This window comes from Aquarana catesbeiana, linkage group LG04 (genome assembly GCF_042186555.1).
Source record: "Aquarana catesbeiana isolate 2022-GZ linkage group LG04, ASM4218655v1, whole genome shotgun sequence".
In the NCBI taxonomy this organism is placed as follows: domain Eukaryota; kingdom Metazoa; phylum Chordata; class Amphibia; order Anura; family Ranidae; genus Aquarana; species Aquarana catesbeiana.
In genome coordinates, this window is record NC_133327.1 from 658,376,390 (window position 1) to 658,403,207 (window position 26,818).

The window sequence follows — 26,818 nt, forward strand, 5'->3', positions numbered from 1 at the left end:
AAAAAAAAAACTCTAGCAATACACACCAAACTGAGCATGTGCAGAGTGCCTCCAAAGCTCTGTTCTGTCAGGAGATGGAGTGGGGACTGTGGAAGAAGGGGAGGATCAGAGAAGACAGGATCAAACAGCCTTTTTACACAATGCAGAGGATTAACCCCTTAGGTTTCACAGTGAGTATAACAAGCATGCTTTACTGCATATACAGACTGAATTTACTGTTGTGGGTTTAGTAACACTTTAAAGTGGAACTTCGGTCATTTTTCATCCTTCCATCTATTAAATCTTCTGCCCTTGTTGTTTTAACTTTGAATAGTAAAATATTTTTTTTTTCTGCCAGTAAGTACCTTATACAGCCCACTTCCTGTTTCTTGTCTGGTAAAAAACCTAGGCTTATGACAACATGCACAGCTCTCTCTCACTCTCATGAGAGTTTGCCAGGAAGGGAGGGGGGGATGAGTCATAAGAGGACCAATGAAAGCTGCAGAGCTGGAGGTGTGCCTCTGTGTATCTGTGTAAATCCAGGAAGTGAATAGGCAGCAGCTTCAGCTGCCCACCGTTAAAATGGTTGCAGCCAGACTCAGTGGAGGGAGATTTCTGCAGCATATTTGGCAAGTACAGAATCACAGTATATATAAAATAATATGCAAAGTGTTTGGAGGGAAGTTTCAGAACGACAAAGATGTTTTTTTATTACAAATTATGTGGGCAGACTGCAGTTCCTCTTTAACTGTGCATGCTTCCCATGTTTCCTTATGATACTGATAGGGGGGTATCCCTTCCCTCCACTTAGGTCTCAGATTACACTCAGTTCTCTGCTCCATGCTGTGCAGTTGTGTGACATCAGATTCCCGCCCCCTTCCTTCTGGCACTAAGGAATGCCATGTAAAAAGTGTGCTTTAAGGGGCTGTAGAGAGACCTGTCTATAGTGAAAGAGCTGCAGATAAACATGTACAACTCATGTAAGAGGATTTGTTTAATCTCTAAAGCCAGTCACTTCAGTGGGCATATGTAGCCACTATAAGTTTTATTTTTGGATAGTTTTCATGGGTGCAGGGGATTTAAAATGGCTCCTGAGGGTTACAGAAGTTTCTTTCATCTACGCTGAACTTGTTCTTATGACTTATTAGTTGGTCACATAAAATTCAATATTGTGGAACAGATAGACCCTAATGCTAATCTTAATTCTTTCTTTATGGACAGAGCCATGTGATATGATTTCAGCACTGGTTAAGGTGTTAAGGTTGACTCAGGACTGTCAGGGTGATCACATGGTTTTGTCCTAAATCAGTGCACATGGTGACATTTAAGAATCTTTTTGACTACATTTCAGCAAAGGCAATGTCTATCAGTTCGCTGCAAAACTACTTGAGGCTAAATTCCTCCATTGATCCCTATTCCTGTCATTGTATTCATGTACATTATACCTTTACTATAGTAGCCCTGCCTGTCCTAACTTTGTGCAGAGCCGTGGAATATGTTGGTTCTGTATATTTAAAATAATGCTATTTAAAATGCTATGTATACAACAGATGCCTCAGCGCCCTTGCAGCTGACATGTTTATTTCTGGTTTCTTTCCTGTATTGCAGTTGGAAGAAGGGGAGCGTTTTGCGAAACAAGTGACAGACATGGGAGATGGAGCAGGAGAGTCACTCGCAAAAGGATTCCTGGCACTGGGACTGGTGTACAGCTTGCAAGCTACTGATGGTAATATCCTCTCTCTTTAGATGTTTTTCTTTCTGTTTGTGCATAAAAATAAAAAGCAGTTTTACCATTAAAGAGGACCCGTTATGGGGAAGGTGTGCCCAAGGGGGCAAATGATTTGTCATCAGTATTTCCTGCAGACTCCCTTAAGCTGAATATTTTCATTCCTTCTGGGTCCTGAAGAACTTGGAGCCTTATGCCGCGTACACACGAGCGGACTTTTCGACGGACTAGGTCCGGCGGACCAGACTCCGTTGGACAATTCGACTGTGTGTGGGCTCCAGCAGACTTTTTTTTCCCAAAAGTCCGACAGTCCTAGAAATAAAACATGTTTCAAATCTTTCCGACGGACGCGAGTTCGGTCGAAATGTCCGCTCGTCTGTATGCTAGTCCGATGGACAAAAACCGACGCTAGGGCAGCTATTGGCTACTGGCTATGAACTTCCTTATTTTAGTCCAGTGTACGTCATCACGTACAAATCCGTCGGACTTTGGTTGATCGTGTGTAGGCAAGTCCGTTCATTCGGAAAGTTCGTTGAAAAGTCTGCCGGACAAAGTCTGCCATAATGTCCGCTCGTGTGTACGCGGCATTAGTCCAGAAGCTGTACAGTTCTCCACTTCTGCATGAGGGTTCAAGGTCTACATATTCCACAATGGGCAGCTATTGGCTACTGTCTATGAACTTCCTTATTTTAGTCCGGTCGTACGTCATCACGTACAAATCCGTCGGACTTTGGTTGATCGTGTGTAGGCAAGTCTGTTCATTCGAAAGTCCGTTGGAAAGCCTGTCGAAAAGTCCGCCGGACCTAGTCCGTCGAAAAGTCCGCCCGTGTGTATGCGGCACAGCAGACAATGCTAGAAGGGGTAAGTCCCATCTTGGGAGGCAAGTGGGTGTCAGAAAGGCTGTGGTGAGAATGGAGGAGCCTGCCTAAAACAAAGAGAGAGAGAGAGAGCGAGCCAGGGGCACAATTCTTGGTTACAATCCAATAAAGGAACAGTTTCAACCGGTGCTAGAGAATTTGTAGCTCCTACAGTATCAGTCAGATACTGTGAAACAGCCCCTTCTCCTTGCCAATGAGAAGAAGGGGGGGGGGGGGAATTAGCAACCCCGGGCAGAACAGGCATCCAGGGAAATAATTGGAAAACAACTCACAGGGCTAATGATCAGTGAAGTGGTGGAAGTGAATCCATCTAGGTGAACACCTCACGAGGAGAGGTGAAAAAATGGACTGTTTCTCTGTCTTGAATCCTCAGATGAGCCGGGAAAAGGCCGCTGTAATGGAGTACGCAGGGCCGCTTTTACTTGGTCAAATGACTTCTGAAGCTTTTGTGTCTCCACAGAATAGTCGGGAAAGATTAGCAGTTTAGTGTTCTGGTAAGTGATGTCATCCTGCACCGGGCAGCACGGAGAACCTCATCCCTGTCCTGGAAATTGAGAAGCCTCAGGATGAAAGTGCGGGGTGGAGCTCTAGGCTTGGGTGGTATGTAATCGGCTCTCTCCACAGTGTAGTAGGGAGAGAACCGGGCTACAGATAACAGTTGCGGAAAAATTCCTCAACAAAGACCGTCGTCTTGGGTCCCTCAGCCAAGCCCACAATGTGAAGGTTGTTCCTCTGATTTCTGTTTTCTGCATCTTTCGACTTGTATTCAAATGCCCGGAACTTTGTCTGCAGGGAGCAGAGAGCAGTTGTATTCTCAGTGACCATGTCCTCAGTGTGGCCTAAATGCTGCTCCACGGAGGACAGCTGGGAATGCACCTTGTCAATGTCCTGGTCCTACATCCAGCTGTACAGCCTCTATTTGAAGGTAAGCATTGCCTAACAGCAATCGCCGCCATAACATTGACCAAACCTGGCTGTGATGTGGCAGCCGGTTCCTCTAGCTCTGTCTGCAATGCCATGTTGAAAAAGGAACACAAACTTGAGCTTCTTACCCAGACCAGAAGATGGTCCAGATGATCGGCTGTGCATCAGGGTGTCAGCGTGTTACTATGCGGGAAGGAGAGAGCACAGAAATTAGAAAGATTGCGGGTGAGACCAACAGAGCTCCAGCCGAATGCTTCCACTCAGGTTGTCATCTTGTTTTCATTCTTTCTAATGGCTTACCGTGCTATGTTCTTCAATACATCTGATGTCCTTTTAGTAATATCAGAGAGGGGTGGTAAGAGGGGTTTGGGGAGTGGGGATCCCATAGGTACACAGGATCATTGGTGTATATATATATGTACACACCAAGTAAAGATGTTGGGGGCAAACAAAGAGAAGGGAAAAAAAAGGAGTTAAGACAGGGGCGTATGTACAGGGGTCGCCATTGTGACCTGGTCCCATGCCCCAGGGGGCACGTGCAATCCCCCTGTAAACCTGGATAGGAGGGTGACGGCATGTAGAGGAACCGATCCTTCAATGTAGCCACTGAATGTCCACTTTTTCTCCTCTCCCTCCCGCAGATATTCAGAGGCTGCAAGAGCCGCTCCTGCTGCCTCCCTATCACTGTCCTGCTGCCCTGGGCCACCTCCTGCCGGCTGCTGCAGATTTTTTTTTTATTCATACATAGCTGAGGCATAGTAAACTTTGTGGTGGGAATGTCATGGTCTGGGGCTGCATGAGTGGGGCTGCACTCTGGGGCTGCATGAATGGGAGCTACAGTTCATTAAGGGAACCATGAATGTCCACATGTACTGCGACATACTGAAGCAGAACAGGATCCTTTCCTTTCAAGGACTGGGCCGCAGGGCAGTATTCCAACATGATAACAACCCCAAACATACCTCCAAGACGACCACTGCCTTGCTAAAGAAGTTGAGGGTGAAGGTGGTGGACTAGCCAAGCATGTCTCCAGACCTAAACCCTATTGAGCAACTGTGGGGAATCCTCAAATGGAAGGTGGAGGAGTGCAAGGGCTCTAACATCCACCAGCTCCATGATGTCCTCACGGAGGAGTGGAAGAGGCCTTCAGTGGCAACCTGTGAAGCTCTGGTGAACTTCGTGCCCAAGAGGGTTTAGGTAGTGTTGGAAAATAATGGTGGCCAAGCAAAAAATTTAAACTTTGGGCCCAATTTGGACATTTTCACTTTGTTGCCAGTGGTTTAGACATTAATGGCTGTGTGCTGAGTTATTTTGAGGGGACAGCAAATTTACACTGTTATACAAGCTGTACACTCACTACTTTACATTGTAGCAAAGTGTAATTTCTTCAGTGTTGTCACATGAAAAGATATTAAAAACTTTTTTGGTTGCTTTACCAAGGCTCACATGTTGTGGCTGCAGTTTGAGGTGTAATGGCTTCCCTTATGTCCATGTATTTCTTCAGCTAGCTGGTCTCTTTTGGCCAAGGGGATATGAAAATTTCCTTTCCGGGTCACACTGCATCCAATGCATACCTCGCCACCCCCTCTGTGTGGCATTACAAATATGGGAGTGCTAATCTGATGAAACCCTACATGAGTGAGCTCTCTGTCTGTAAATGCTCTGCCTATTTGTGTCTGTGTCCAATCTAATTACCGTGTAGCTCTCACCTGCATGAGCACTAGACTGAAAGATACAGGAATTGTGGAATATTTAGTTTCTTCACAGGAAGTGTTTGTTCTCACACTACAAACAGAGGTCATGCATTAGCCTGTACAGTGCCATGCCGCATGCTTCATGTTTGAAAACAAACAGAAAGTGCTGGCACTGGGCAACAAATGACACAATGAAACTACATTGTCAATGCACATCTTATATAGGTGAAAAACACAAGGTGCAAGTCGGAAGGCTTATAATACCTTTAAAAAAAAAAAAATATTGGTATTTTGTATATAAATATACATTTTGTCCATACAATATTAATAAAAGCACTATTAAATGTAATTTTCAAAGCTAACATTTTGTTACAGTGAAATTGTGTGAATCTATTTGTTCTAAAACATAAACTGTTTGTGGTAGCTCAAGTGTGGTAAACTTGAGCTGTAATTAAACTCCTGGGACCTGGCAAGCCGAGGAGACAATTAACCATGTGCTATTGAAGACACAAAGCACTCCAAATTTATATAAGACCAGAGTTTAAAAGTTATTATAATACATTACAATAATTTTATTTCATGACTTCCAGTTTTAAAGAGAACATCTCATATATCTCACAGGGTGCCAGGCACTCACCTGTGGCCCTGTGTGGTTAGTAGGCTTCCATATCATGGTCAGCTATCTGGACATGGTTGGGAGTTGAACAAGGCTGGTGGTTAGGTGTTAAACAGGCCAAAATTTGATGCGTGTATAGACAGCTTAAAGCACGCCATGCATGAATCATTATTTTTTGATCAGCGGCAAGCGCTGATCTAACAAATATTTTTCAATAGTTCTGTTTGAGAGAAGTTCATCATTAGATCGACTTCTCTTGAACTGGAAACGGCCATAGACATATCGAAATTCATCCAGTCCCTGTTAAACTGACTGAATTTGGATCCATCTATGACCAGCTTAAGCCTTTCTTCTCTTTGGCCCTTCCTGCTTTTGCCTAAACATATGTGCACTTTATGCCCTTAGGCATTCTGTTTACCTGCGGAAGCATGGCTTGTCCAAAAGTCATTGGTGGTTGACATTCTTATTGTTGAACTCCGTTTTTTTAGGGCAAAATGTCCAATTTTTTAGGTTGGCTTTGAGCTACTTAGGCCATCCTTGCTTGTCTGCAACGATCCTAACACTGGTCTGGGATCCTCACAGAGGTTTTTGTTTACCTTTTAAAGAAATGTTGGTTTATTTAAGACTTCCCACTATAATTACAATGCAGTATAATTTGGATATTCCTTAATAAAGGCACTTCTGTGTTTTTCATGAGGCTATGGCTTAATGTCAGCCCTCATTTCTTTGACCAAAGCATACATTTGTGTTGGGTTTATGGTTCCATCTTTTAGAGCTAAGAATCGTCTTCATTAAAAGTTAACTTCCATTTTGCTGTTCATCTTCAAAGCCCTTAAAGTATAACTAAAGGCAGTTTTTTTTAGGTGTGTATAGAATGGAGAGGGATTGGAACACCTATCAGTTTTTATTGCTGTCTGTGCCCCCATTAAGGAGATTCACCCTCTCTATTTGTCCTATTTACTGTTATCACTGAAAGTGAAAGAAAATCCTAAATTTTGGGTTGTCACCAGAACAGTAATAGAGGGGAAATCTTACAATAGGGGCGATAGTTTTGGGGAACCAGGGAATGCCTTACTTTGATGGGATTTCCTCTTACTTTCTGTTTCTGCTATGGGACAGGAAGTGAAGGGGAATCTCCCCAATGTGACATAAAAAAAAAGTTTTGCTTTTAGTTCTACTTTAGGAAATGTTTTGTTAAAGTCGACTTGTTGCTAGGCATTAGCATGAAGGTAACCTTTAGGTTGGGTTCACACTGTGCAGATCACATGCAATGTCTGTGCGATGCAAATTCAGCCATACATATTGTATGGCTGAATTCGCTTCACATTTGCACCAAAACGGTGTAAGACCCTTTTTTTGGTCCGCACTGGAATCGGATCGACTGGGTGTTCAGACCTAAGCGATCAGATTCCTGCACCATTTTTACCTTTTCGCACTGCGATATGCTAATCAATCTGGGGGACCCGAATCGGTTCGCATAGGACAGTGTGACATGTGATGCGGCAAGCCGTATTGGAATCGCACAGGTTCTCGCATCGCATATGTGTGAACTGAGGCTTAATGTGAAATTTTGAGGTTTCATGTTTAGGTGGTCAAGAAGAAGTCCTAAATTCTGACAGTGATGTATTTGTTTAGGTTTAGGAGCTTTTATCTGATGGTTTATCTTTTTTTTTTTTTCTTCCATGTTTTTATTGGAAATTTTCAAAGCAAGATAGAAAATAGAAGTTACAAGCAGTCTAATATAGCATTTCCACACTTGCATCAGTAATAGAATACATGTATAAATGTTAAACTGGACATAAACAATGTGTATAATAACAAGAGGAGTATTGCAAAATTGAACAAATAGAATTTATCATATAATTCCAGAACATATTGGTGATATTGGTCATGTTACCGTTACTTCCGGGCACCCCTATGGGAGCATACTGTGTCCGGGTGGGAACATGGCCACTCATCACACTGTGTATGATTTTTTTCTTATTTTTAAAGAAACTGTATTAATTGAATACTTATTAGTGATGTATTTATCATTTACAATAAAGCATATTAACTCTTAAGCCATTTTGCCTTTGAGATTACAAGGTTTCAAGGTCGGTGGATCTAATTGTATTAGCAAAGTTGTATCAAAGGCGTGTAAAGATTTTGTTGTTGAAGTAAAAAGGGGTTATGGGAGGGAGAATAACTTGGATGTTCGAAGAAGGATTAGCTTGTTGGTATATCTTGTAAAGAATGTTTGGTCAGCTAATTAGGGGGATCTCCGTGTAGAGACTTTGAGTAGTGGATCCAACATGCCCAGGTTTTACTAAATTTGGTGGGGTTGTCTTTCATTATATGTATTAGTTCTTCCATTTCAGCTGTTTGGTGTACATAGCGCATCCAATCTGTTACTGTTGGTGTGGTAGAAGAGTTCCATTTCTGTGGGATGCATCTTTTACCCGCGTTGACAAGATGCAAGGTTAGAGATTTGTGGTAATTGAAGTGTGGAAGGGAGGAGTGGTGTAGAAGATATTGTGCGGGTGTAAAGTCTTGTGTGTATGTGGTGATCTTTGTTATAATGTCGTGTATCTCTTTCCAAAAGAGTTGTATTTTTGAGCACGACCACCAGATCTGTAATGGGGTGGGTACCCCGTTCAGTTCCACATCTCCAGCAGAGAGATGTGGATGATGTGTGGAAGAATTGACTTAATGGGTGGATCGGTGTAAGGTACCAGCTTGACAGTGGTTTGTATCCTGATTCTTGGGTTGTGACGTTTACCAAACCTTTTTGAATGTTATGTAGGATATTATTCAATTCTTCTTCTGTAAAAGATAGATTTAGATTTTGTTCCCATTTTAGACATGGTCCGCTGGATTTCGCCTCTTGGTTTGAATATAATAGGGCATACGTGAAGGACACTACATGTGATTGTGGGGAAGATCTAGTACAAAAGGCCTCGAATGGCGTGTGTTCTCTATACCATTCTGGGGAGATGTTTAGATATTTGAAAGAGTGTCTCAACTTAATGTGTGTCCAGAAAAGGGAAATTGGAGTCAAGCATTTTATCCTGTAGCATTTCGCATTTGATTAAGGAACCTTTTTGAAAAAATTGTTCAGCTCTGGTCTGTTCATATGGCCATCCTTCCCATTGGAAATGGGAGGAGAGGTCTGCTGTGAAATTGGGTTTATGTTTGATAGGGGAGAGCGGGCCTGGATATAAGGTTAGTTTTAGTTTTTTTTTAATGAGTTGTAGGCAATGAAGGGATGGACCTATAGTTGGGTGGTCTTTGTGGTGTTTTACTGTATGTGTAATTGGTAGCCAAGCTATCAATTGTAGGAGTATTTGAGCTCCTGCATTTTCTATTTCAATCCATGTTTTAGTTTTTGCGTGTAGATTCCAGTCAGGTATTCAAGCTATGTAATATTTGTATATGTCTGGTAGACCAATGCCGCCTTTTAATTTAGGTAATGTGAGTGTCCTATACCTGAGTCTGGGACGTTTGTGTCCCCAAACAAAAAGTGTACAAGCCCTCCTATATGAAACAAATAAAGCTTTTCGGGAGTCGAATCGGGATTGTCTGCATAACATATAGGATACGAGGCAGGATGTTCATTTTTATTATGGCAACCCTGCCAAACCAAGAAAATGTGCCTTTATGCCAATTCAGAAGGTCTTGTTGGATATTTTTTAGTATGGGTATATAGTTAAGTCAATATAAATCATATATATATATATATATATATATATATATATATATATATATACCCAGATAAGTAAAAGATTGTGTCTTCCATGAGAAGGGAAATTTAGTTTTACAGTCTGTCACTTCAGTTGGCAGTAGAGTTATATTTAGGGCATATGACTTAGAAAAATGTGTTTGTAGATTGGATAGATAATTGTATTGTTCAAATTCTTTTAGTAAGGTAGGGATGGTAGTTTTGGGGTTAGTTAAGAAAAGTAGAATGTCATCTGCGAATGCTGCTATCTTGTGTGTCTGGTCTGCAACTTCAATCCCTGTAATGTTTTCGTTCATCTAATGCAGTTTAATAAAGATTCAAGGGAGATCACGTAAAGTAGGGGTGAAAGGGGACATCCCTGTCTAGTTCCATTTGAGATGTGGAAGGCATTTGATAAGTGGTCATTAACCCGGACTTTAGCAGATGGTGAGTATAGTGCGAAGATGAAATTGAGCATTCTCTGCCCTAAGCCTATTCTTTCTAAAACCGCTTTCATATAGTCCCAAGCCACTCTATCAAATGCCTTCTCTGCATCTAAAGATAGAAAGAACCCTTTCTGATTGGTTTTAGTCATCCAATAATATAGATTTAGGGCTTTCAGGCTATTATCCCTGGCCTCCCTACCCTGTATAAAACCCACTTGGTCTTTGTTGATCAGAGATGTCATGTGTGTTGATAAGCGATTAGCTAGGATTTTAGAGAAGATTTTAAGATCTACGTTTAATAGCGAAATGGGTCTGTAGTTTGTTACCAGTGTATGGTCTTTATTTTCTTTTGGAATAACTGAAATGTGTGCTTCCAGTATTCCTTGTAGACATTGGGTTTGGAGGCCAATGGTGTAGAGAGTGTGTCTACAAAAGTTTTGTAGTAAGTTGCAGATAGGCCATCTGGGCCTGGGCTTTTTCCTAGTTTTAGTTGTTTCAAGGACATATTTAGTTCTTCTATAGAGATTGGGCGATCTGGTAGGTTTGAGTCTAATGTGGATAGCGTTTTTGGGCTGTATTGAGACAGGAAGTTTGTGATTGCTGTTTGACGGGTGACTTGGTCTTTTTTTAGAGGTGACTTCAGGGTGTAAGTTATATCGTTTTGTATAATATTGTATGAATTGGGATGTGATGTCTTTATTAGAATATGAGAGACTACCATCGGGAGCCTTTATGTGGCGGATGGTGGATTTGATGCGTGTGGCTTGGAGCGCTTTTGCTAGCAACTGTTATTTCCCTGTTCGTAAAACAGTTTTTTTGTAAGTGTGTATTTTCGTTTAATATCTCTTTCAAGTTTTTCCAGTAGTTCTTTTCTAGCTTGCATTAGTTCCTGTAGTGTCTGTTCGGCACGTGATTGTTTATGCGTTGCTTGGAGCGATTTGATTCTTGTTATAATTTTATCAATCTGGGCTTGGTGCTCTTTTCTTCTATGGGATGCTGCTGCTATAAATTTTCCTCTTATTACGCATTTATGTGCCTCCCAAATTGAGATAGGAAATAGAGAGAGATCGGTGTTTTCTTTAAAGTATGTTTGCAAACATGAGGTAAATCTTTTGGTTAGTTCCTTGTCTGAGAGCAGCAAGGTGTCTAGGCGCCATATTTTAGTATATTCTTCGTGGGTAGGTATGGTCAAGGTCATGGTAATTGGGTTATGATACAATAGAATAGCTGGTTCTATGGTGAAATTAGTCAATAAATGTAGGTCTATTTGTGATAGAAATAGATAATCGAGTCTGGAATATTTTTTATATGGGACAGAGAAATGGGTGTAATCACGGGTGTTTGGGTTTAGAGTACGCCAGGTGTCGAGAACCTGAAGTTCTTGTAAGGAGAGATTGATCCTTTTCAGAGCTTGATAGGGAATGGATGTAGTGCTAGTTGATGTATCCAGCATTGGTTGAAGGGGAACATTTAGATCTCTTCCAACAATCAGAATCCCTGTTTTGAAGGTGGAGAGTTGTGATGAGTTTGAGTTGATAAATGAGGTTTGTTTCATGTTTGGGCAGTATATATTCGCTATTGTATTTGGTTTGTTGTATAAGTTGCCTTTTGTAAAAAGATATCTTCCTTCACTATTGACAAGGGTGTCTGTAATTTTTATGGGTAAGTGTTTTGCTATTTGTATAGGTAACCCTTTATTTTTTGTTTGGTCATTGGTATCGTGGTAAAACGAAGGACAGAAATGATTAGTCAATTTAGGTGTTAGGTCAGTTCGAAAGTGTGTCTCTGGGATGAGTACAATGTCTGCTTTATGTTTCTTCATTAGAGTTAATATTTGTGATCTTTTTTTCTGGTATGTTCAAACCTTGTGCATTGATAGATACCAGTTTCAAAGTTTTGGAGTCTTGCTTTTTTGGTGTCATGTTGCTCATTTATGTTGTTTATGAGGTTATTAAGCGTGTTAGTTTATGAATAACGTATAGGACTTGCTGTATTGGGAGGGGAGGGTTGGGGGAACAATGGAGTAGGTGTCAGGAAATGTATTAAGGTATTATGACGTTTGGGGGGAGGGATGGATGAGGAGTGAAAATCACCCTAGAAGTGGGGAGACTTCTGCTTTAGGTATATATATATTTATAGGTCTAGCATGTGTAAAGTAGAGTTGAGGAGGCGGATTGGATAGGATATACCTAGGAGGCAAGGAAGAACCTGTTAACTTGCCTAGTGTAATGGGGTGGGATTCTACCGAGTACCCACAGAATCGTAAGGTACCGCTTGGTCTCTGCTTCTCCTCCTTAGCTGCAGCCCAGTCTGTTTTCTTGTCTTGTACCTTGCATATCGTTTTTTGGCTGTACAGTTGTAATCTGGATTAAAGACGTTTTTACACTATCCAAGCTTTTGTGGCTTTTATGAGAGCCACTCTTTGCAGATTTGGTTGGTGAATTGATATACCGAGGCTTAGGTATAAGAAGGTATATATTTACACTCCTGCTGTCCGGTGATTGGAGTCTTTCTGCCAGGATACTCGGAAGCCACCTTTGATGAATTTTAATATCCGATCTTTTCCATGCCTGAGGGTCACTCTGTGGCCATTATTGTCTGGTGAGCGCTTAGATATACCACTTCGGGTGAAGCACGAATAAGATAGCCTATGTACTCTTATTATGTGGTGATTGGATCTACTATGAAGATTGTGTTTTTGCTCTATATCAATTAGAGAACATTTATTTTTGCACTGTATTCACTTTATTGACATTATATTTATTGCACAAGCACTGTTACACTTTAATATATGACAGAGTCAACACAATAAACATCCATCTAATATGCACTATTGATGCGCCCTATAATGTTTGTTTATTATTTTTAGTTATTTACTAATTTAGGAGCAGCATCAGGTTGTAAAAGTACACGTTCCTTATTTGGCGCCGTGCCCATTAATATTTTTAACTTAGTTACGATTCTCGTCTGGCCCTCCGATGAGCTGGTGAGGCAGTGGGGCTTGGGCCTTGAAGAGATCTGCGGACGTTCTGATGAGGTGCGTCTGCTCTTGGAGATCTGTGGCGTCTGTATCAGGATGTTTGTATTTCCATTCTTTCATCTCTGCGGTGTTCTCGGATGGAAGGGGTGGTTGGAATTCTGCGTACCAGTCAGGAATTTAGACAGTGGGGATGCCTAGGCGGTCGCAGAATTGCGGAAGGTCTTCTGGTACTTTAAGTAGAGCTGTTCTGCCTGCTGTGGATGCTGAGAGACAGAATGGGAATCTCCACTCATAGTGGAATCCTATTGTCCGCAGGACATCTAGCAGTGGTCTGAGATATTTACGATGCTGTAGTGTTATATTTGATAGATCTTGGTATATCTTGATGTCTGCTGATTCATGGGTAATGTTTATTCGGTAGCGAGCTTTTCTAAATATCTCTTCCTTCATGCGGAAACTGGTTAGGCAACAGATTATGTCTCGAGGGGGGTCAGTATCTCTTCCTTTTGGGCGTAGTGCCCTATGTATTCTTTCCATCTCAATGGGTTCTGTGGCTGGTCTGTCTAGAGATTATTGTATATGGCTGTTACTGTTTGTTGTATTTGATCATATTCGATTGATTCTGGGATACCACATACTCGCAGATTATTCCTGCGTCCACGATTGTCTAAATCTTCCTCATGTATTTGCATTTCCTTTAACTGCAATGTATAGGTATCTTGAGCATTTTGCAGTTGGTTTATTTGTGTCTAATGTTGAGCTGCAGAGGTTTCCACTGCTTGCACTTTGTCTGCAATCTCTTGTATGTCGAGGCATAGATCTACTATGGCTGCAGAGAAGGCAGCTGTGAGTGTGTCCTTAATGTCTGCTGCTACTGCCCGCAGATCGTTTAAGCTGAGAGTGGGTTGTTGTGTAGATGCTGGTGGGGAGGCGGAGTCTCTTACCGAGTCTGGTGTCTGCTGTGTCAGCTGCTGGAGTGTAATAGACTCCGCTGATGAGGTTTGTATGGCAGGCGGGGAGGCCGCAGTCATGGTGGGAGCCTGTTGTTTTACTGACTCTGGGTTTTGTTGGCTCTGCTGTGCTCCGGGGATCTGGAGCTGGAGGAGGAGCGGCTCCGGTTCGGTTTCCCCATGTTGGTGAGTCAGTGAGTCTCAGTTATGCAATGAACTATTCCTCTTTCAGCTCCAGAACTAAGTGTCCATCTTAGTCTGCGGCTATAACCCCCCCATTGGTTTATCTTTTATGTCTAAACTTACCATTGGATAGCATAAGCACACACTAAATGGGTGGAATGTGGTCTTCAAGGACAATATCTGCATTTTTTACAAACACTCTTTTGGAGTCAGTGCAAGACCCTGCCACTGTGAAAATGTAGATGAAACTGACACATGATTCACATTAAGACTTTCGTTTCTGAGCGGAGAAAGCTGTGTTTTTGTTTTTCTATGGATTCTATAGTCTTGGATCGAGACCTGAAGCTTGAAGGTTCCAAAGTGTATTGGGTGGGATGGAACCTTCTGTCAGAGAGTCCCCCTGGGCAGACGCGCTGCTGGTGTGCATCGCGGTGCGTTGGGGCACGTCGGCGCGCGCGCCGCCGTGCGGGTGCGTGCGTGTGTGCGGGGGCGCGCTCCGGCGCGCGTCGGCGTGCACGCGCGGCCGGCGTTTGGCGCCAATCTGCCTATTTAGGCTGTCTGCACAGGGGGCTCGGTGCTGTCTGATCTTCAGCTCCCTGTATCCCTGCACCTGCTTCCTGTTTTTGAACCTGACCTCCTGACCACCGGCCTGTTTTTGATTCTCCTTGCTTGCTGCCTGCCACTGATCCCAGACTGTCCTGACTACGAATCTGCCTGCTCCTCTGTACCAAGTTGCCCGCCTGTTGCCGACCTCTGCCAGTGACCCGACCTGCTTGCTCCACTCCTGCTCTGCACCTGCTGCCTGTGCTTCAGTTGACTGGTGATCTCAATAACCACCTTTACCGGGATCCTCCTGCAGCTAACCCGCCAGGCTCTCATACCATTCTGTGCTCCCGTGCCTCCTGTCCATACTACCAGGGGCCGGGAACCAGATACGTAAGGGAGGCCTCCCCCTGCTACATCGGGCTCACCTGTCTGTTATGTGGAAGTCTGACACCTTCAATCCTGTTTCCGTATTTTACCAGGTGCTTGTGGCCTGTGTGAGTATAAAAGTGTGCTGGGTTGTTATATACTCAACAGCAACAAAATTCTTCTGCGCATAGGTGTGATAATCTAAGTCAGGATAGAACTCCGTAATCAGAAGTGGCTATTGCTTTAGAGCCTTGCTGCCCTCTAGGACTGGGGTTGGCCTAGTGCATTATCCAACAGCAGTTTTATTAAAACTTAAAATATAAAATTTCAAAGCCAGAGGCTCTGATGAAAAAGGAAATACCTTTGAAACACCTTAGCAAGCAGGGACCCTGGTGTGGTCCTCCTTGAGTGAGAGACTTTGGCATTGCTGGGAGATTGTAGCCATATGCAGTGGCTGGATAAGCGCTTTCACTACCTATGCTTGTGAGTAGCCATATTTTATGTTTATTAAAACTGCTGTTGGATAATGCAGTAGGCCAGTCTGACCTCTGTTGTTATATACTCAAGCCTGAGGATAGCTCAGAGCTCCCAGTTTGGAGACAGAAGATCTCACCCAGGGATCAGAGGAGCCCCAGCCAGGAGCCAAGAGACAGGTGTTCTTAACCAGGGGTCAGAGGTGCCTAGTAAGCAGCCAGGAGACGGGAGGTCTCATTCCAGGAGTCCAGTGGGTTCCTATCGGGGTGTCAGGAGGAACCCCTATCCAGAGACCAGGAGTGAGCCGTGCAACAGGACACTGTGACCAAAGGCTAAGAGAACCAAGTAAACCAGGAGAGCTGGGCAACACAGTCAGAGAGACTTGTAAGAAGAGCAGCAGTGCTACTGACAAGGGAGCCAGGTGGCTCATCATTTTCAGTTGAGTTTTCATGTTGATGGTGGAAACCACTGCGTGGGCAACTGATGTCTATGTGAACTTTCTGTTTTGTTCAAGTGTAAAGTGGGCTGCCACACCCTAAAATAAAGTTTGGACTGGCACAACTTATTGGCAAAGCACCTACCACATGAGTATACTGTAATCACCCTAATACCACACCATATACAGCACAGTTTGTTTTTTGTTCTTCTGGAAACTAGAGAGTGTTTTGCTGTAAAACAAAATATGGCAAGACGGACGCTAAATATACTTAAATTAATTTTTTTCACTGTGTTTCACATTTGTAAAGTTTCATCTCTTTTCGATTTTGACAAGTCAGATTTGCCATCACTTGCTTTTGTGAGAATATTGTTATAAACAAAACTTTTTGTTTCTGAGACCTTCACTTTTACATTAGCTCTTTTGATATATGCTGGTCTGCCAAGCAATTTTGCACATATCATGTCACTGTTATCTTTGTTTTTCCCATGCTTTTAGATCTGCCATTACATGTCCAGGCAACGTTAAACATTGCTCTGCTTATATGCAGCTTGTCTTTATCCTGTAATGTAACTACTGACAGGGATTGAGAAGGAAGAAGGTGTCTACTCCCCTTACCTGTTTGATTCAATGATTTCTGCACTGCTCTGCCCCATGCAGTCATTGGAGATCACAAACTGCAAAAGTGCATTTTTCTGTTCTTTCATCTACATGGGAGTCCAGAAACCAAGACTTGCTAAATATGCAAAGCCAGCACTTAGATAAGTCAGTCCCACATTCCATAAGGCTATGCACATAATTTACTTACCAATTGAGAGGTGAAAATGGTGCTTGCTTTTATCTTGATTTTATCTCCATGGGTTTGCAAAAAAAGGGCTACAACTGTTTCATTTTTATTTTGCAATGACCATTTTATTATACTACACCTGGCAAGGAACTGTTGTTAAAATGTTTTATATTTAATCTGCAGGCCTTCATTTAAACACTGAGCTCCTGGAAGATAAATACTTAGAGGATGAATTAGCTTCTCCATAACTTTAAATTCTTTGCTTAGCCATTCAGAATTTATTATGTTTAGCTGATCTCAACAGAAACATTTCTCATTGTTGCAGCCACTCAGAAAAGCACTCAGGATGATTGGAGCAAGAAGGCTCTCCAGGCATTACAGAAGTAAGATGATGATTATGTGTACTTTAATCACACTCGTATAGCATAGTTGAAAGTAAGCATAGAATAATAGTGATCTATACATCTATACTATTAGAACAGTCCGCTGTAGCCATGCAAACGTAGATCTCCTAATGAATTCAAATTGGTGACCTAAAAGTGACTTTGTATTTTTTTTATATACTTAGAATTCAAGAAGAATTCCATGTACGAGATGTTTGTATAAACAGTGGTTACATTGGTCCAGCTTGGGCCAATATAATTATGAATGTACCATACCTATGGAACCCTCTAGAACAGGCATTCTCAACCAGGGTTCCTCCAGAGGTTGCTATGGGGTTCCTTGAGCTGCGGCTAGATGACTTCCTATCTGATGGTGCCTTTGTAGTTCCAGGACCATTGACACTTGGCAGAGCCAGTAGCATAACCCTAATGATCTTTTCATTCTCTTCATCTTTGACTATAAGGGTGGCATTCTTACAAGCACTGTATGGGGTCATTTCTTCCACTGACCACCAATGTAAGGGGCAGTTTCATTGTGACCGCTGATGGACTTAATTTAACAGGGGTTCCCAGACAGCGGAAATTATTTCAAGTGTTCCTCTAGGGTAAAAATTAGGTTGGGAAAGGCTGCTCTAGAAGCCGGAAATCACCGTAGTAGACATCCCTATCACAGTAATATCCATTAGCTTCCAGGTCCTGTGCCAAGCAGCTGCCCTGCTGCATTCTGAACACAGAAGGTTGGCCATTGGTGTGGGCACCATTGAGACATCACTTTGCATGTTCTCAATGAATGCAAAATGCTCTCAGATTGGACCAGGAGGAGAGGTGGGGTGGTGGCGGCACGTTCTCCATTTTCTCCAATCAGAAAATGCTTTGCATAAATTGAGAAAATGCAAAGCATTATCTAATTTTGTGCCTATGCCTGACGGTCAAGCTCCCATGTTCAGAATGCAGTAGGGCAGCCACTCGGCATGGGACCTGGAAGCTAGTGCAGATCACTGGAGTAGGGGTATCTACTACAGTGATTTCCAACTTCTAGATAGGGTTTCTCAACTAGGGTTCCTCCAGAGGTTGCTGGGGTTTCCTTGAGCATTGAGCAATTTCTGCCTCTCCGATAAGTTCCCACTGACATCATTGATCTCTTTAACTATCTGTAAGGAGGTAATTCTTTCCAATATCCACAAGTGTAAGGGGCATTCTCCACACTGCTCATCACACTAATGTATCATGAGTTGTAGATATAGCTCCCTGAGACCAGAAAATTATGGCAAGGGTTCCTCTGTGTTGAAAAGGTTGGGAAAGGCTGTTCTAGAGGGATTCCACAGGTATGGTATATGCATAGTCACAATAGTCCAAGCTGGACCAATGTAACTAGCTAAAAATATCCATACCTAGAATTTTTCTTTAAAGGCATACCTGCAAAGAAAATAATAAATACTTGTCCCTCCCAACATCTGCACTGCCAACCTTTACTGTCTGTACAAGTTACACCGGCTGAAAGATCTTCAGCATCCACAACGTTCATGATTGTCCGACGCTTTGTCCCCTCTGCACTCTGTGGCCCTTTTTCCAAACCCTACATTACTGCAGAACCCAATAATGATGTAAGAGCCAGTGGGAGGAACCAAAGCCCTGTGGGGGTCTAGACATCTGACACATCCAATAGTGTGCCAGATATTGAAAGTGTTTCAGCCAGTGTAAATTTTAATGGCAGTGGAAATCAGTGGCTTAGGCAGCAGGAGGGGCAAGTATTAATCATTTTCTTAAGGAGACTGCAACAAGGTTCTAAGTAACATTGTATAAATAGCTGTTTTATTCTTTGTACAAAAATGGCAGTATATAAAAAAAAAGCCTCCGTAGAGACTTTTCTATATTTCAAGCTTTTCAACATCTTTTTCCAAGCACTCAGTACTTTTTTACATTAAATAAGAGATATTTAAAAGCTTGTATGTAGGAAGGACCTCGTCTTGGAATTCTCACAGGTTTGGGAGCCTCAAAGTAAGGCAGGTGTTGTTTTTTGTTCTTTGCAGGGATGCCTTTGATTTTGAAGCGTAAAAGGTGCAAAGTCACTCTAAAGTGATAGCAAACACAAAAAAAACAGATTTTGAGACTTTCTATGAGATTTTCTCTTTTTTTACTTCAACAAGCTGTGGCCCAGGCCATTCCTGCCCATCTACACTGCTAAACAAAGAGGCAGGCTGCAGGGTGGCCCAGCCCGCAGCTCCTTGGAGTAAAATGAGATCATAAATTCAGATTTCGGCTAAAGGTGAGATTGGAGGGTGCCCAAGCTCATGGCTAGTCCTGAGGAAGTGGATTCTAGTTAAAAATGTCAGCAAAGTTTTTGGGTTATGCATTTGGTAACAATTGTGTCATCTCTGTCTAAAAGGAAGACTGAAATGTACACTCACTCATTTTTCATAATGTATATATGCAACATGGAATTTAAACTTTTGTATTTAAAAAAACCCTGAGATTTTTTTTTTTTTGTACAATTGTCCTCTCGAGTGTTGCCACAGAAAATTCCAGGTTCTGTGTTTTTTGTGTTTGCTATACAATTATGTATTTGGTGTGTCTCCACTTACAAATGGTCATTTTAAAGTGTCCTTCATGATGACTAGCTGAAACTATTCTGTATACATGTTGCCCACTGATGCATACCAAAAGGTGCCTGCTTTTGCCTTTTCCACAAGGGTCTCTTGTATACCCTATGTACAGAAAGGAAGGTTTGCACGGAGGTTTGATTTTCTTTGATTATGACCTAAGCCCCACCTAGTGACACAAAGCCTGCCAACCCCCAGTCAAATAAGAAAGCTTAGCTTATTAATGAGTCACCTAATCATGGAAAGTCAAATGTCCATATCAAGGTGAAAGTACTTTCACGTGAATTATGAAGGTTGGGAAAGGTAATAGCTGCCACCTTGTGAAATCTGCTGTTTTGTATTCCCATTTTCAATATGTTCCAGTCATGTATTGGTTGGTCAAATCTTAGCCATGACTTTGTTAATATCTCACCCAACATTTTTTGTACTGTACTGGTCAAAACTATGGTGGACACCCCTCAAAATTATTCAGGTCAGGTGTTTCCAGTGAAGAGTCCTTCTAATTCTTCAGCATGCAAAGACTTTTAGGACAAGACAATTTTGTGGCAGCCGTTTGGGGAAGGCCCTTTTTGTTCCATTTGGCCCTGTGCAGATAGCTAGCTCCACTAAGGCATACGTTTTCTATGAAGGAACTTAAGTGACCTGCACAGAGCCCTTACCTCAGCCCTACTGAACGCCTTTGGAATGTATTGGAATGCAAACTGCAAGCCAGGTCCACTCTTCCAACATCAGTACCTGGCCTTACAAATGCTTTTTTGGCTAAATGGGCACAAGTTCCCACAAACACCCACCAACATTTCGTGGAAACCCTTCCCAGAACAGCAGAAGCTGTCATAGCAAAAAAAGGGGGAACCACTCCATAGTAATGCCCATGGTTGTGAAATGGGTCCAACAAGCTCCTATAGATGTAATGGTCAGGTGTCCACAAGATTTTAGCCATGTATATATGTTTTTTTATTTTTTTATTTTTTTTAAGCATGGACACCAAAGCATGAGAAGCTATCTGTGATAATTGAGTACTGTTGTTTTGCAGGGCACATGAGTTAGATCGAGAGGACTCTCAGATTATCCTTTACATGTCACTTCAGCTGGGACTGGTCCGGCAGGTAAGTGAGCCATGTTATGTGCAGGGGAGCCATGCACAGCCATCAACTGACCATGAAGCTGGTCATACACTAGTAGCTTCAAGGACATTTGTTTCATTGTCTATTGTTTAGTCAGACTGACAATCATTTTCAGCTGCAGTGACGAGGAAATTAGGGGAAGGAAGATGGGAAATTTGTCTTGAATTAACAGATTTCTAATGGTGAATGTGGTTTTCGTTAGGTAAATTCCATTCGTTCCAAAATCAAAAGTTAAGTAGCAAATTAAATTTAAGTAAATAAATTAAAGTACTTTTGAACTACATTTGATAAGTCATCAAATGTACTGAGAAGGTTCGTATGAATATTTGTTTGAACGTTTGAAAAATCTAATAGCTTAACCGGTTGCCACATAAAAACATACACTATATTACCAAATGTATTGGGACGCCTGCCTTTCCATGCACATGAACTTTAATGGCATCCCAGTCTTAGTTCGTAGGGTTCAATATTGAGTTGGCCCACCCGTTGCAGCTATAACAGCTTCAAGGTTAGCAGTGTGTCGTTGGGAATCTTTGATCATTCTTCCAGAAGCGCATTTGTGAGGTCAGGCACTGATGTGGACAAGAAAGTCTGGCTCGCAGTCTCCGCACTAATTCATCCAAAGGTGTTTTATCGGGTTGAGGTCTGGACTCTGTGCAGGCCAGTCAAGTTCCTACACCCCAAACTCGCTCATCCATGTCTTTATGGACCTTGCTTTGTGCACTGGTCCAAATCATTTGGTGGAGGGGGGATTATGGTGTGGGGTTGTTTTTCAGGGGTTGGGCTTGGCTCCTTAGTGCCAGTAATGGGAACTCTTAAGGCATCAGCACACCAAGACATTTTGGACAATTTTATGCTCCCAACTTTGTGGAAACAGTTTGGGGATGGCCCCTTCCTGTTCCAACATGACTGCGCACCAGTGCACAAAGAAAGGTAATATCATTTTGTAATATAGTATATGTGCAGCGACAAAAGAGTGGGCTTAAATGCCCAAATGCCACACATATGCATCACTGGATGGTCAATGTTTCTATGGTGAGAGCATGCTCACTCCCATCACAGAGACCAAGCTGTCAAAGACTAATGATCAGTGGCCGGCGGGACCAACTCCCCATCATGTGACCACTGTAACAGCCAATCACAGTATAATAGTAGATACAAAAATGCTGCATTCCTAAACAGCCCAAGTGCAAAGAAGGATAGAAACCGGCCTTAGCCTAGGCTCCTTCCAGGCAATGAACTCTGATGCGTTTCACCCCACCCACAGGGCTTAGTGATAAAGAGACACCAGCACCTGGCTTCAGTGGATCACCAGAGCATAATCACCTTCACATGGTCATTGATCATTCCTGCCCCATGCGTAAAGAGCCTTTTAGAGTCTACTACTAGAGTTGGGCGGGGAAGGGCTTAAAGTCTGTGTAGCTTATAACTGCCAATCAAATTTCAGATATCCTTTTGCTAGCCTGGGTTAAAAACTGAAAGATAATAACTGATTGGCTGCTACGAGCAATTCATTAAAAAAAATAATGCACGCTTCTAGTTTTTACTGATCATATGGTATTTATTTTAGATTATAGTTAATTTTCTTATCAGAAAACAATTTATTCTTCACTTTTCAGCCCACAAAAATAAAACTGAATATATTGACTTTCTGGCTAACAGATCTGATAGTTATTACTTGGATATTTTCACATACAGCAGATTGTATTTATTGTTATTTTTCACAGATAATCATCTACCTCTCTCAGTATTCAATGAGAAATATGGCTCATGTTTAGGGAGAGTCTATTATATTTATATCCCATACAGTAGGTGCAGTGCCGATAAACCCCTGTTTAGGTGACACTTCCAGCTGTTTTCTTAATGATTTAGAGGTGCTGCTGAGTATTAGTTGGCGTTGATTCAGCTTACAAAATGGCTGCATTTGTTATGTTGAAAGCTGAACGCTGGGATAAACAATTGTCTAAACCAATTCATCATGTATTTTCTTCCTTAAATCTTGGGGTGCTTTGTGCATTTCTTTTGGATCTGTGCAGTAATCTAGTGTGAGCCTTTGTCTCTGTGCAGGAGCTTCTTGTAATAAAGACCGCTCACTACTGCTCTCTCTCCTTGTGTAGGGTGACTGGTCTTGTCTCTGCCCACTCCTGAAGTTTTCTGCAGACAGCCTGTAGTGGTTGGGGTCTGCTCGGTCCCTGCCACAACTCAGCCCTCTGCAAAAATTGAGTTCAGTGAGTAAAATAAGTATTTGATCCCCAAGCAAAGCATGACTTAGTACTTGGTGGGGAAACCCTTGTTGGCAAGCACAGAGGTAAGACGTTTCTTGTAGCTTCTTCTTGAGCGAGTCCTTTGTTGCCTTGGTGTTATGTTTTAGGTCATTGTCATGCTCGAAGACCCATCCACGACCCATCTTCAGTGTTCTGGCTGAGGGAAGGAGCTTCTCATCCAAGATTTTATAATACACGGCCCTATTCATTGGTCCCTCAATGCGGCAAAGTCGGCCTGTACCTTTGGCAAAGAAACAGCCCCAAAGCATCATGTTTCCACCTCCATGCTTGACTGTAGGGATGGTGTTCATAGGGTCATAATCATAATTTTTCTTCCTCCGAACACAGCGAGTCGAGTTAATGCCAAAGAACTAGATTTTGGTCTCATCTGACCCCAGCACGTCCTCCAAATCCTTCACTGAATCATTTAGATGTTTATTGGAAAACTTCAGACGAGCCTGTACATGTGCCTATTTGAGGAGGGGGACCTTGCGGGCACTGAAGGATTTCAATCCATGGCGGCGTATTGTGTTACCAATGTTTTTTTTGGTGACTGTGGTCCCAACTGACTTGAGATCATTCACAAGCTCCTCCTGTGTAGTTCTGGGCTGATCTATCACTTTTCTCATGATCATCCTTACCCCATTAGGCGAAACCTTGCATGGAGCTCCAGACTGAGGGCGATTGATGGTTATTTTGTATTTCTTCCATCAGTTCATTCATCATTCCAACAGTTGTCTCCTAACCAAGCTTTTTGCTGATGGTCTTGTCGCCCATTCCAGTCTTGTGCAAGTCTACAATCTGGTCCCTGATCTGACAGCTCTTTGGTCTTGCTCATGATGGTGAGGTTTAAATGGAAGAAAGAGATTCTGTGGACAGGTGTCTTTTATACACATAACGAGTCATTAGGAACACCTTCTTTATTTGACAGGACTAATCTGTGTACCACATGAGCACATACTGTAGCCAGTCTGTGGGAGCCAGAATTATTGTTGGTTGGTAGGAGATCAAATCCTTTTTTTCTCACCGAACTGTAACTCAATTTTTAAGATTTGTATTAAATCTATTTAAACAGTTCAAAGGGAGGTGATTGAAGAGTGAACCCAGTTGAAATAGAAAATACCCCAGTGTTGGTGGAAGTAAGAAAATTACATAGTGCCTGTGGTCTGTAAGTCCGTAGGAGGGGAATCATGCCCCATCAATGTTGTCAGTGGAAGGAATAGTATGTCATTGTTGGTGTCCATGGGAGGAATAGTGCCCCATTGTTGGTTCAGGAAGAAGAAAAATGTCCCATAATTGGTGTCAGTGAAAGGAATCATGCCTCATTATGGGTGTCAGTGCAAGTGATGGTGTCTCATTGTTGGTATCAGTGCAAGGGATAATGCTTTATTGTTGGTGTCAGTGGGAGGGATGTTGCCTCATTGTTAGTGTCAGTGGAAGGGATAGTGCCTCATTGTTGGTAACAAGACAAAAAGGAGAGTATGTATTGGGACTTTAAATATACCTTCAGAGAAAAAGTACAGAAACATCAAATAAAAACATATACAACTTTATTATAGCAATATTTAAATATACAGGTTAGAAAAAACATAAAATTCCAGTAATTTATTAATCGCATGTTCTTAAATCCAATATTAATAGTTCCACATATCATCAAATAGAAGAAGGTAAACCGCTGGATATGTAAGGGTCCATCTGAAGGTCACCACATTTCTTGGGAACCCCCCCCCTTATCAGGACCTCTGATCTCAAATACGCTTAAAGATGTACACTCTGGTCTCAGGTCCATAAAAACATGGATGAGCGAGTTTGGGGTGGAGGAGCTTGACTGGCCTGCACAGAATGCTGACCTCAATCCGAGGCCTTCTCGTCCAACATCAGTGCCTGACCTCGTCCAACATCAGTGCCGGACCTCACAAATACGCTTCTTCAACAATGGTCAAACATTCCCATAGACACGCTACTAAACCTTAAAGACAAAAACAGAACATTCCATAGCACAACTTACCAACCAGTCTGCCAACCAACCAAATTAACCTGTCCAACAGTCTACGTTAAAAACAGGGGTTTAGTTAGCATGCATTTGCAAGCGCATGTATAAGCTGCAAGGCCTCTTCACGGCACCCTGTGTATGCTTTCAGTCCTAACACTACTGAATTTATAAGCGTCTCCACAATGGAAGCACATGCATTAAATGGATAGATGAGGGGCAGGTGGGCCTGGAGGTAGCCCAATCCCCCTTAAAGGGACAGGAGCACACTGGACACCCAGCAAGAGCACAATGGCAGCGAAGGTGTACAGTGTGTCCCTGGACCAATATAAATCAGAAACAAACAAATGGCCACTGCCCCCACCTATAACTGGCCTTCACAGCAAGGAGCATATGGAAGGGCTATCACATGAAAGACAAAAACAGAACATTCCATAGCTCAACTCATCAACCAGTCTGCCAACCAACCAGATTAACCTGTCCAACGCTACTAAACCTTGTGGACAGAATTCCCAGAAGAGTTGAAGCTATTATAGCTGCAAAGGGTGGGCCAACTCAATATTGAACTCTACGGACTAATGCCCCGTACACACGGTCGGACATTGATCGGACATTCCGACAACAAAATCCTAGAATTTTTTCAGACGGATGTTGGCTCAAACTTGTCTTGCATACACACGGTCACACAAAGTTGTCGGAAAATCCAATCGTTCTGAACGCCGTGACGTAAAACACGTACGTCGGGACTATAAACGGGGCAGTAGCCAATAGCTTTCATCTCTTTATTTATTCTAAGCATGCGTGGCACTTTGTGCGTCGGATTTGTGTACACACGATCGGAAATTCCGACAATGGATTTTGTTGTCGGAAAATTTTATAGCCTGCTCTCAAACTTTGTGTGTCGGAAAATCCGATGGAAAATGTGTGATGGAGCCTACATACGGTCGGAATTTCCGACAACAAGGTCCTATCACACATTTTCTGTCGGAAAATCCGACCGTGTGTACGGGGCATTAGACTGGGATGCCATTAAAGTTCATGTGCGTATAAAGGCAGGTGTCCCAATACTTTTGACAATATAGTGTATTGCCACAGGAAAGGTAGCTAACGCAGACTCCCCCCCATATACGCAGACTCCCCCCACATAGTTCAAATTGGCACCAAACCTAGCTTTAGTTTTCCTTCAGCGTGTCCAATAAAATTCAATTCAGTGGGAGGATTGAGACCCTCTTGTAATGGCTGCAGCTATTGGGAGGATCTGGGAAACCAAAATTGCATAGAGGTTATGTTATGGGGCCAATACTCATGCCGATAGCACTAAGCAGAGGTCCCCTTTAAGAAAGCAGTTCTATACATTGAGGATCTATTTATTCGCTCTCGTGATGTATGGATGAAGAAAATTAAATTTGGACAGATGAAGTCTTTACGTTCGTTCGGTTCTAGTATGCAAGACAAATAATCATTAAACTTGATTATGCAGAAGTTTTCTTGTTTTTGGCAAGCAGCAGTGGCAGCATTTCCACCAAATTAGTTACCGCCCTACGGACCATTAACCCCTGATTTTTTTTACAGCGATCACTTCCCTCCCTATGCTGTGTCAGTGCTTTCATGGCATTTTGCTTTATGGCCTTGCCCTTCACCACGGTCGGCCGTACAGTACATAACATCAGAGTCGTTCCACTCCTAAAAGCACCGAGCGATGAAGGCGATGGCGGCGAGGAGCCCGCTGCAGGCCCCCGGTAGAATTGGCAGTCCAATCTGATAGGAGAGAGCTG

The 26,818-nt window shown here is 42.5% G+C and overlaps 1 protein-coding gene across 2 annotated transcripts in view; it reads left to right on the forward strand.

Moving 5' to 3' along the window:
• TTC7A (tetratricopeptide repeat domain 7A) overlaps positions 1 to 26,818 on the forward strand; it is a 577,716-nt gene that overhangs the window by 285,522 nt on the left and 265,376 nt on the right. For both annotated transcript variants that reach the window (XM_073628505.1, XM_073628506.1), the window contains 3 exons: positions 1,588 to 1,705; positions 17,008 to 17,065; positions 20,699 to 20,771. In XM_073628505.1, coding sequence (XP_073484606.1) covers positions 1,588 to 1,705; positions 17,008 to 17,065; positions 20,699 to 20,771 — 249 coding nt within the window. The remainder of the gene's footprint in view (positions 1 to 1,587; positions 1,706 to 17,007; positions 17,066 to 20,698; positions 20,772 to 26,818) is intronic.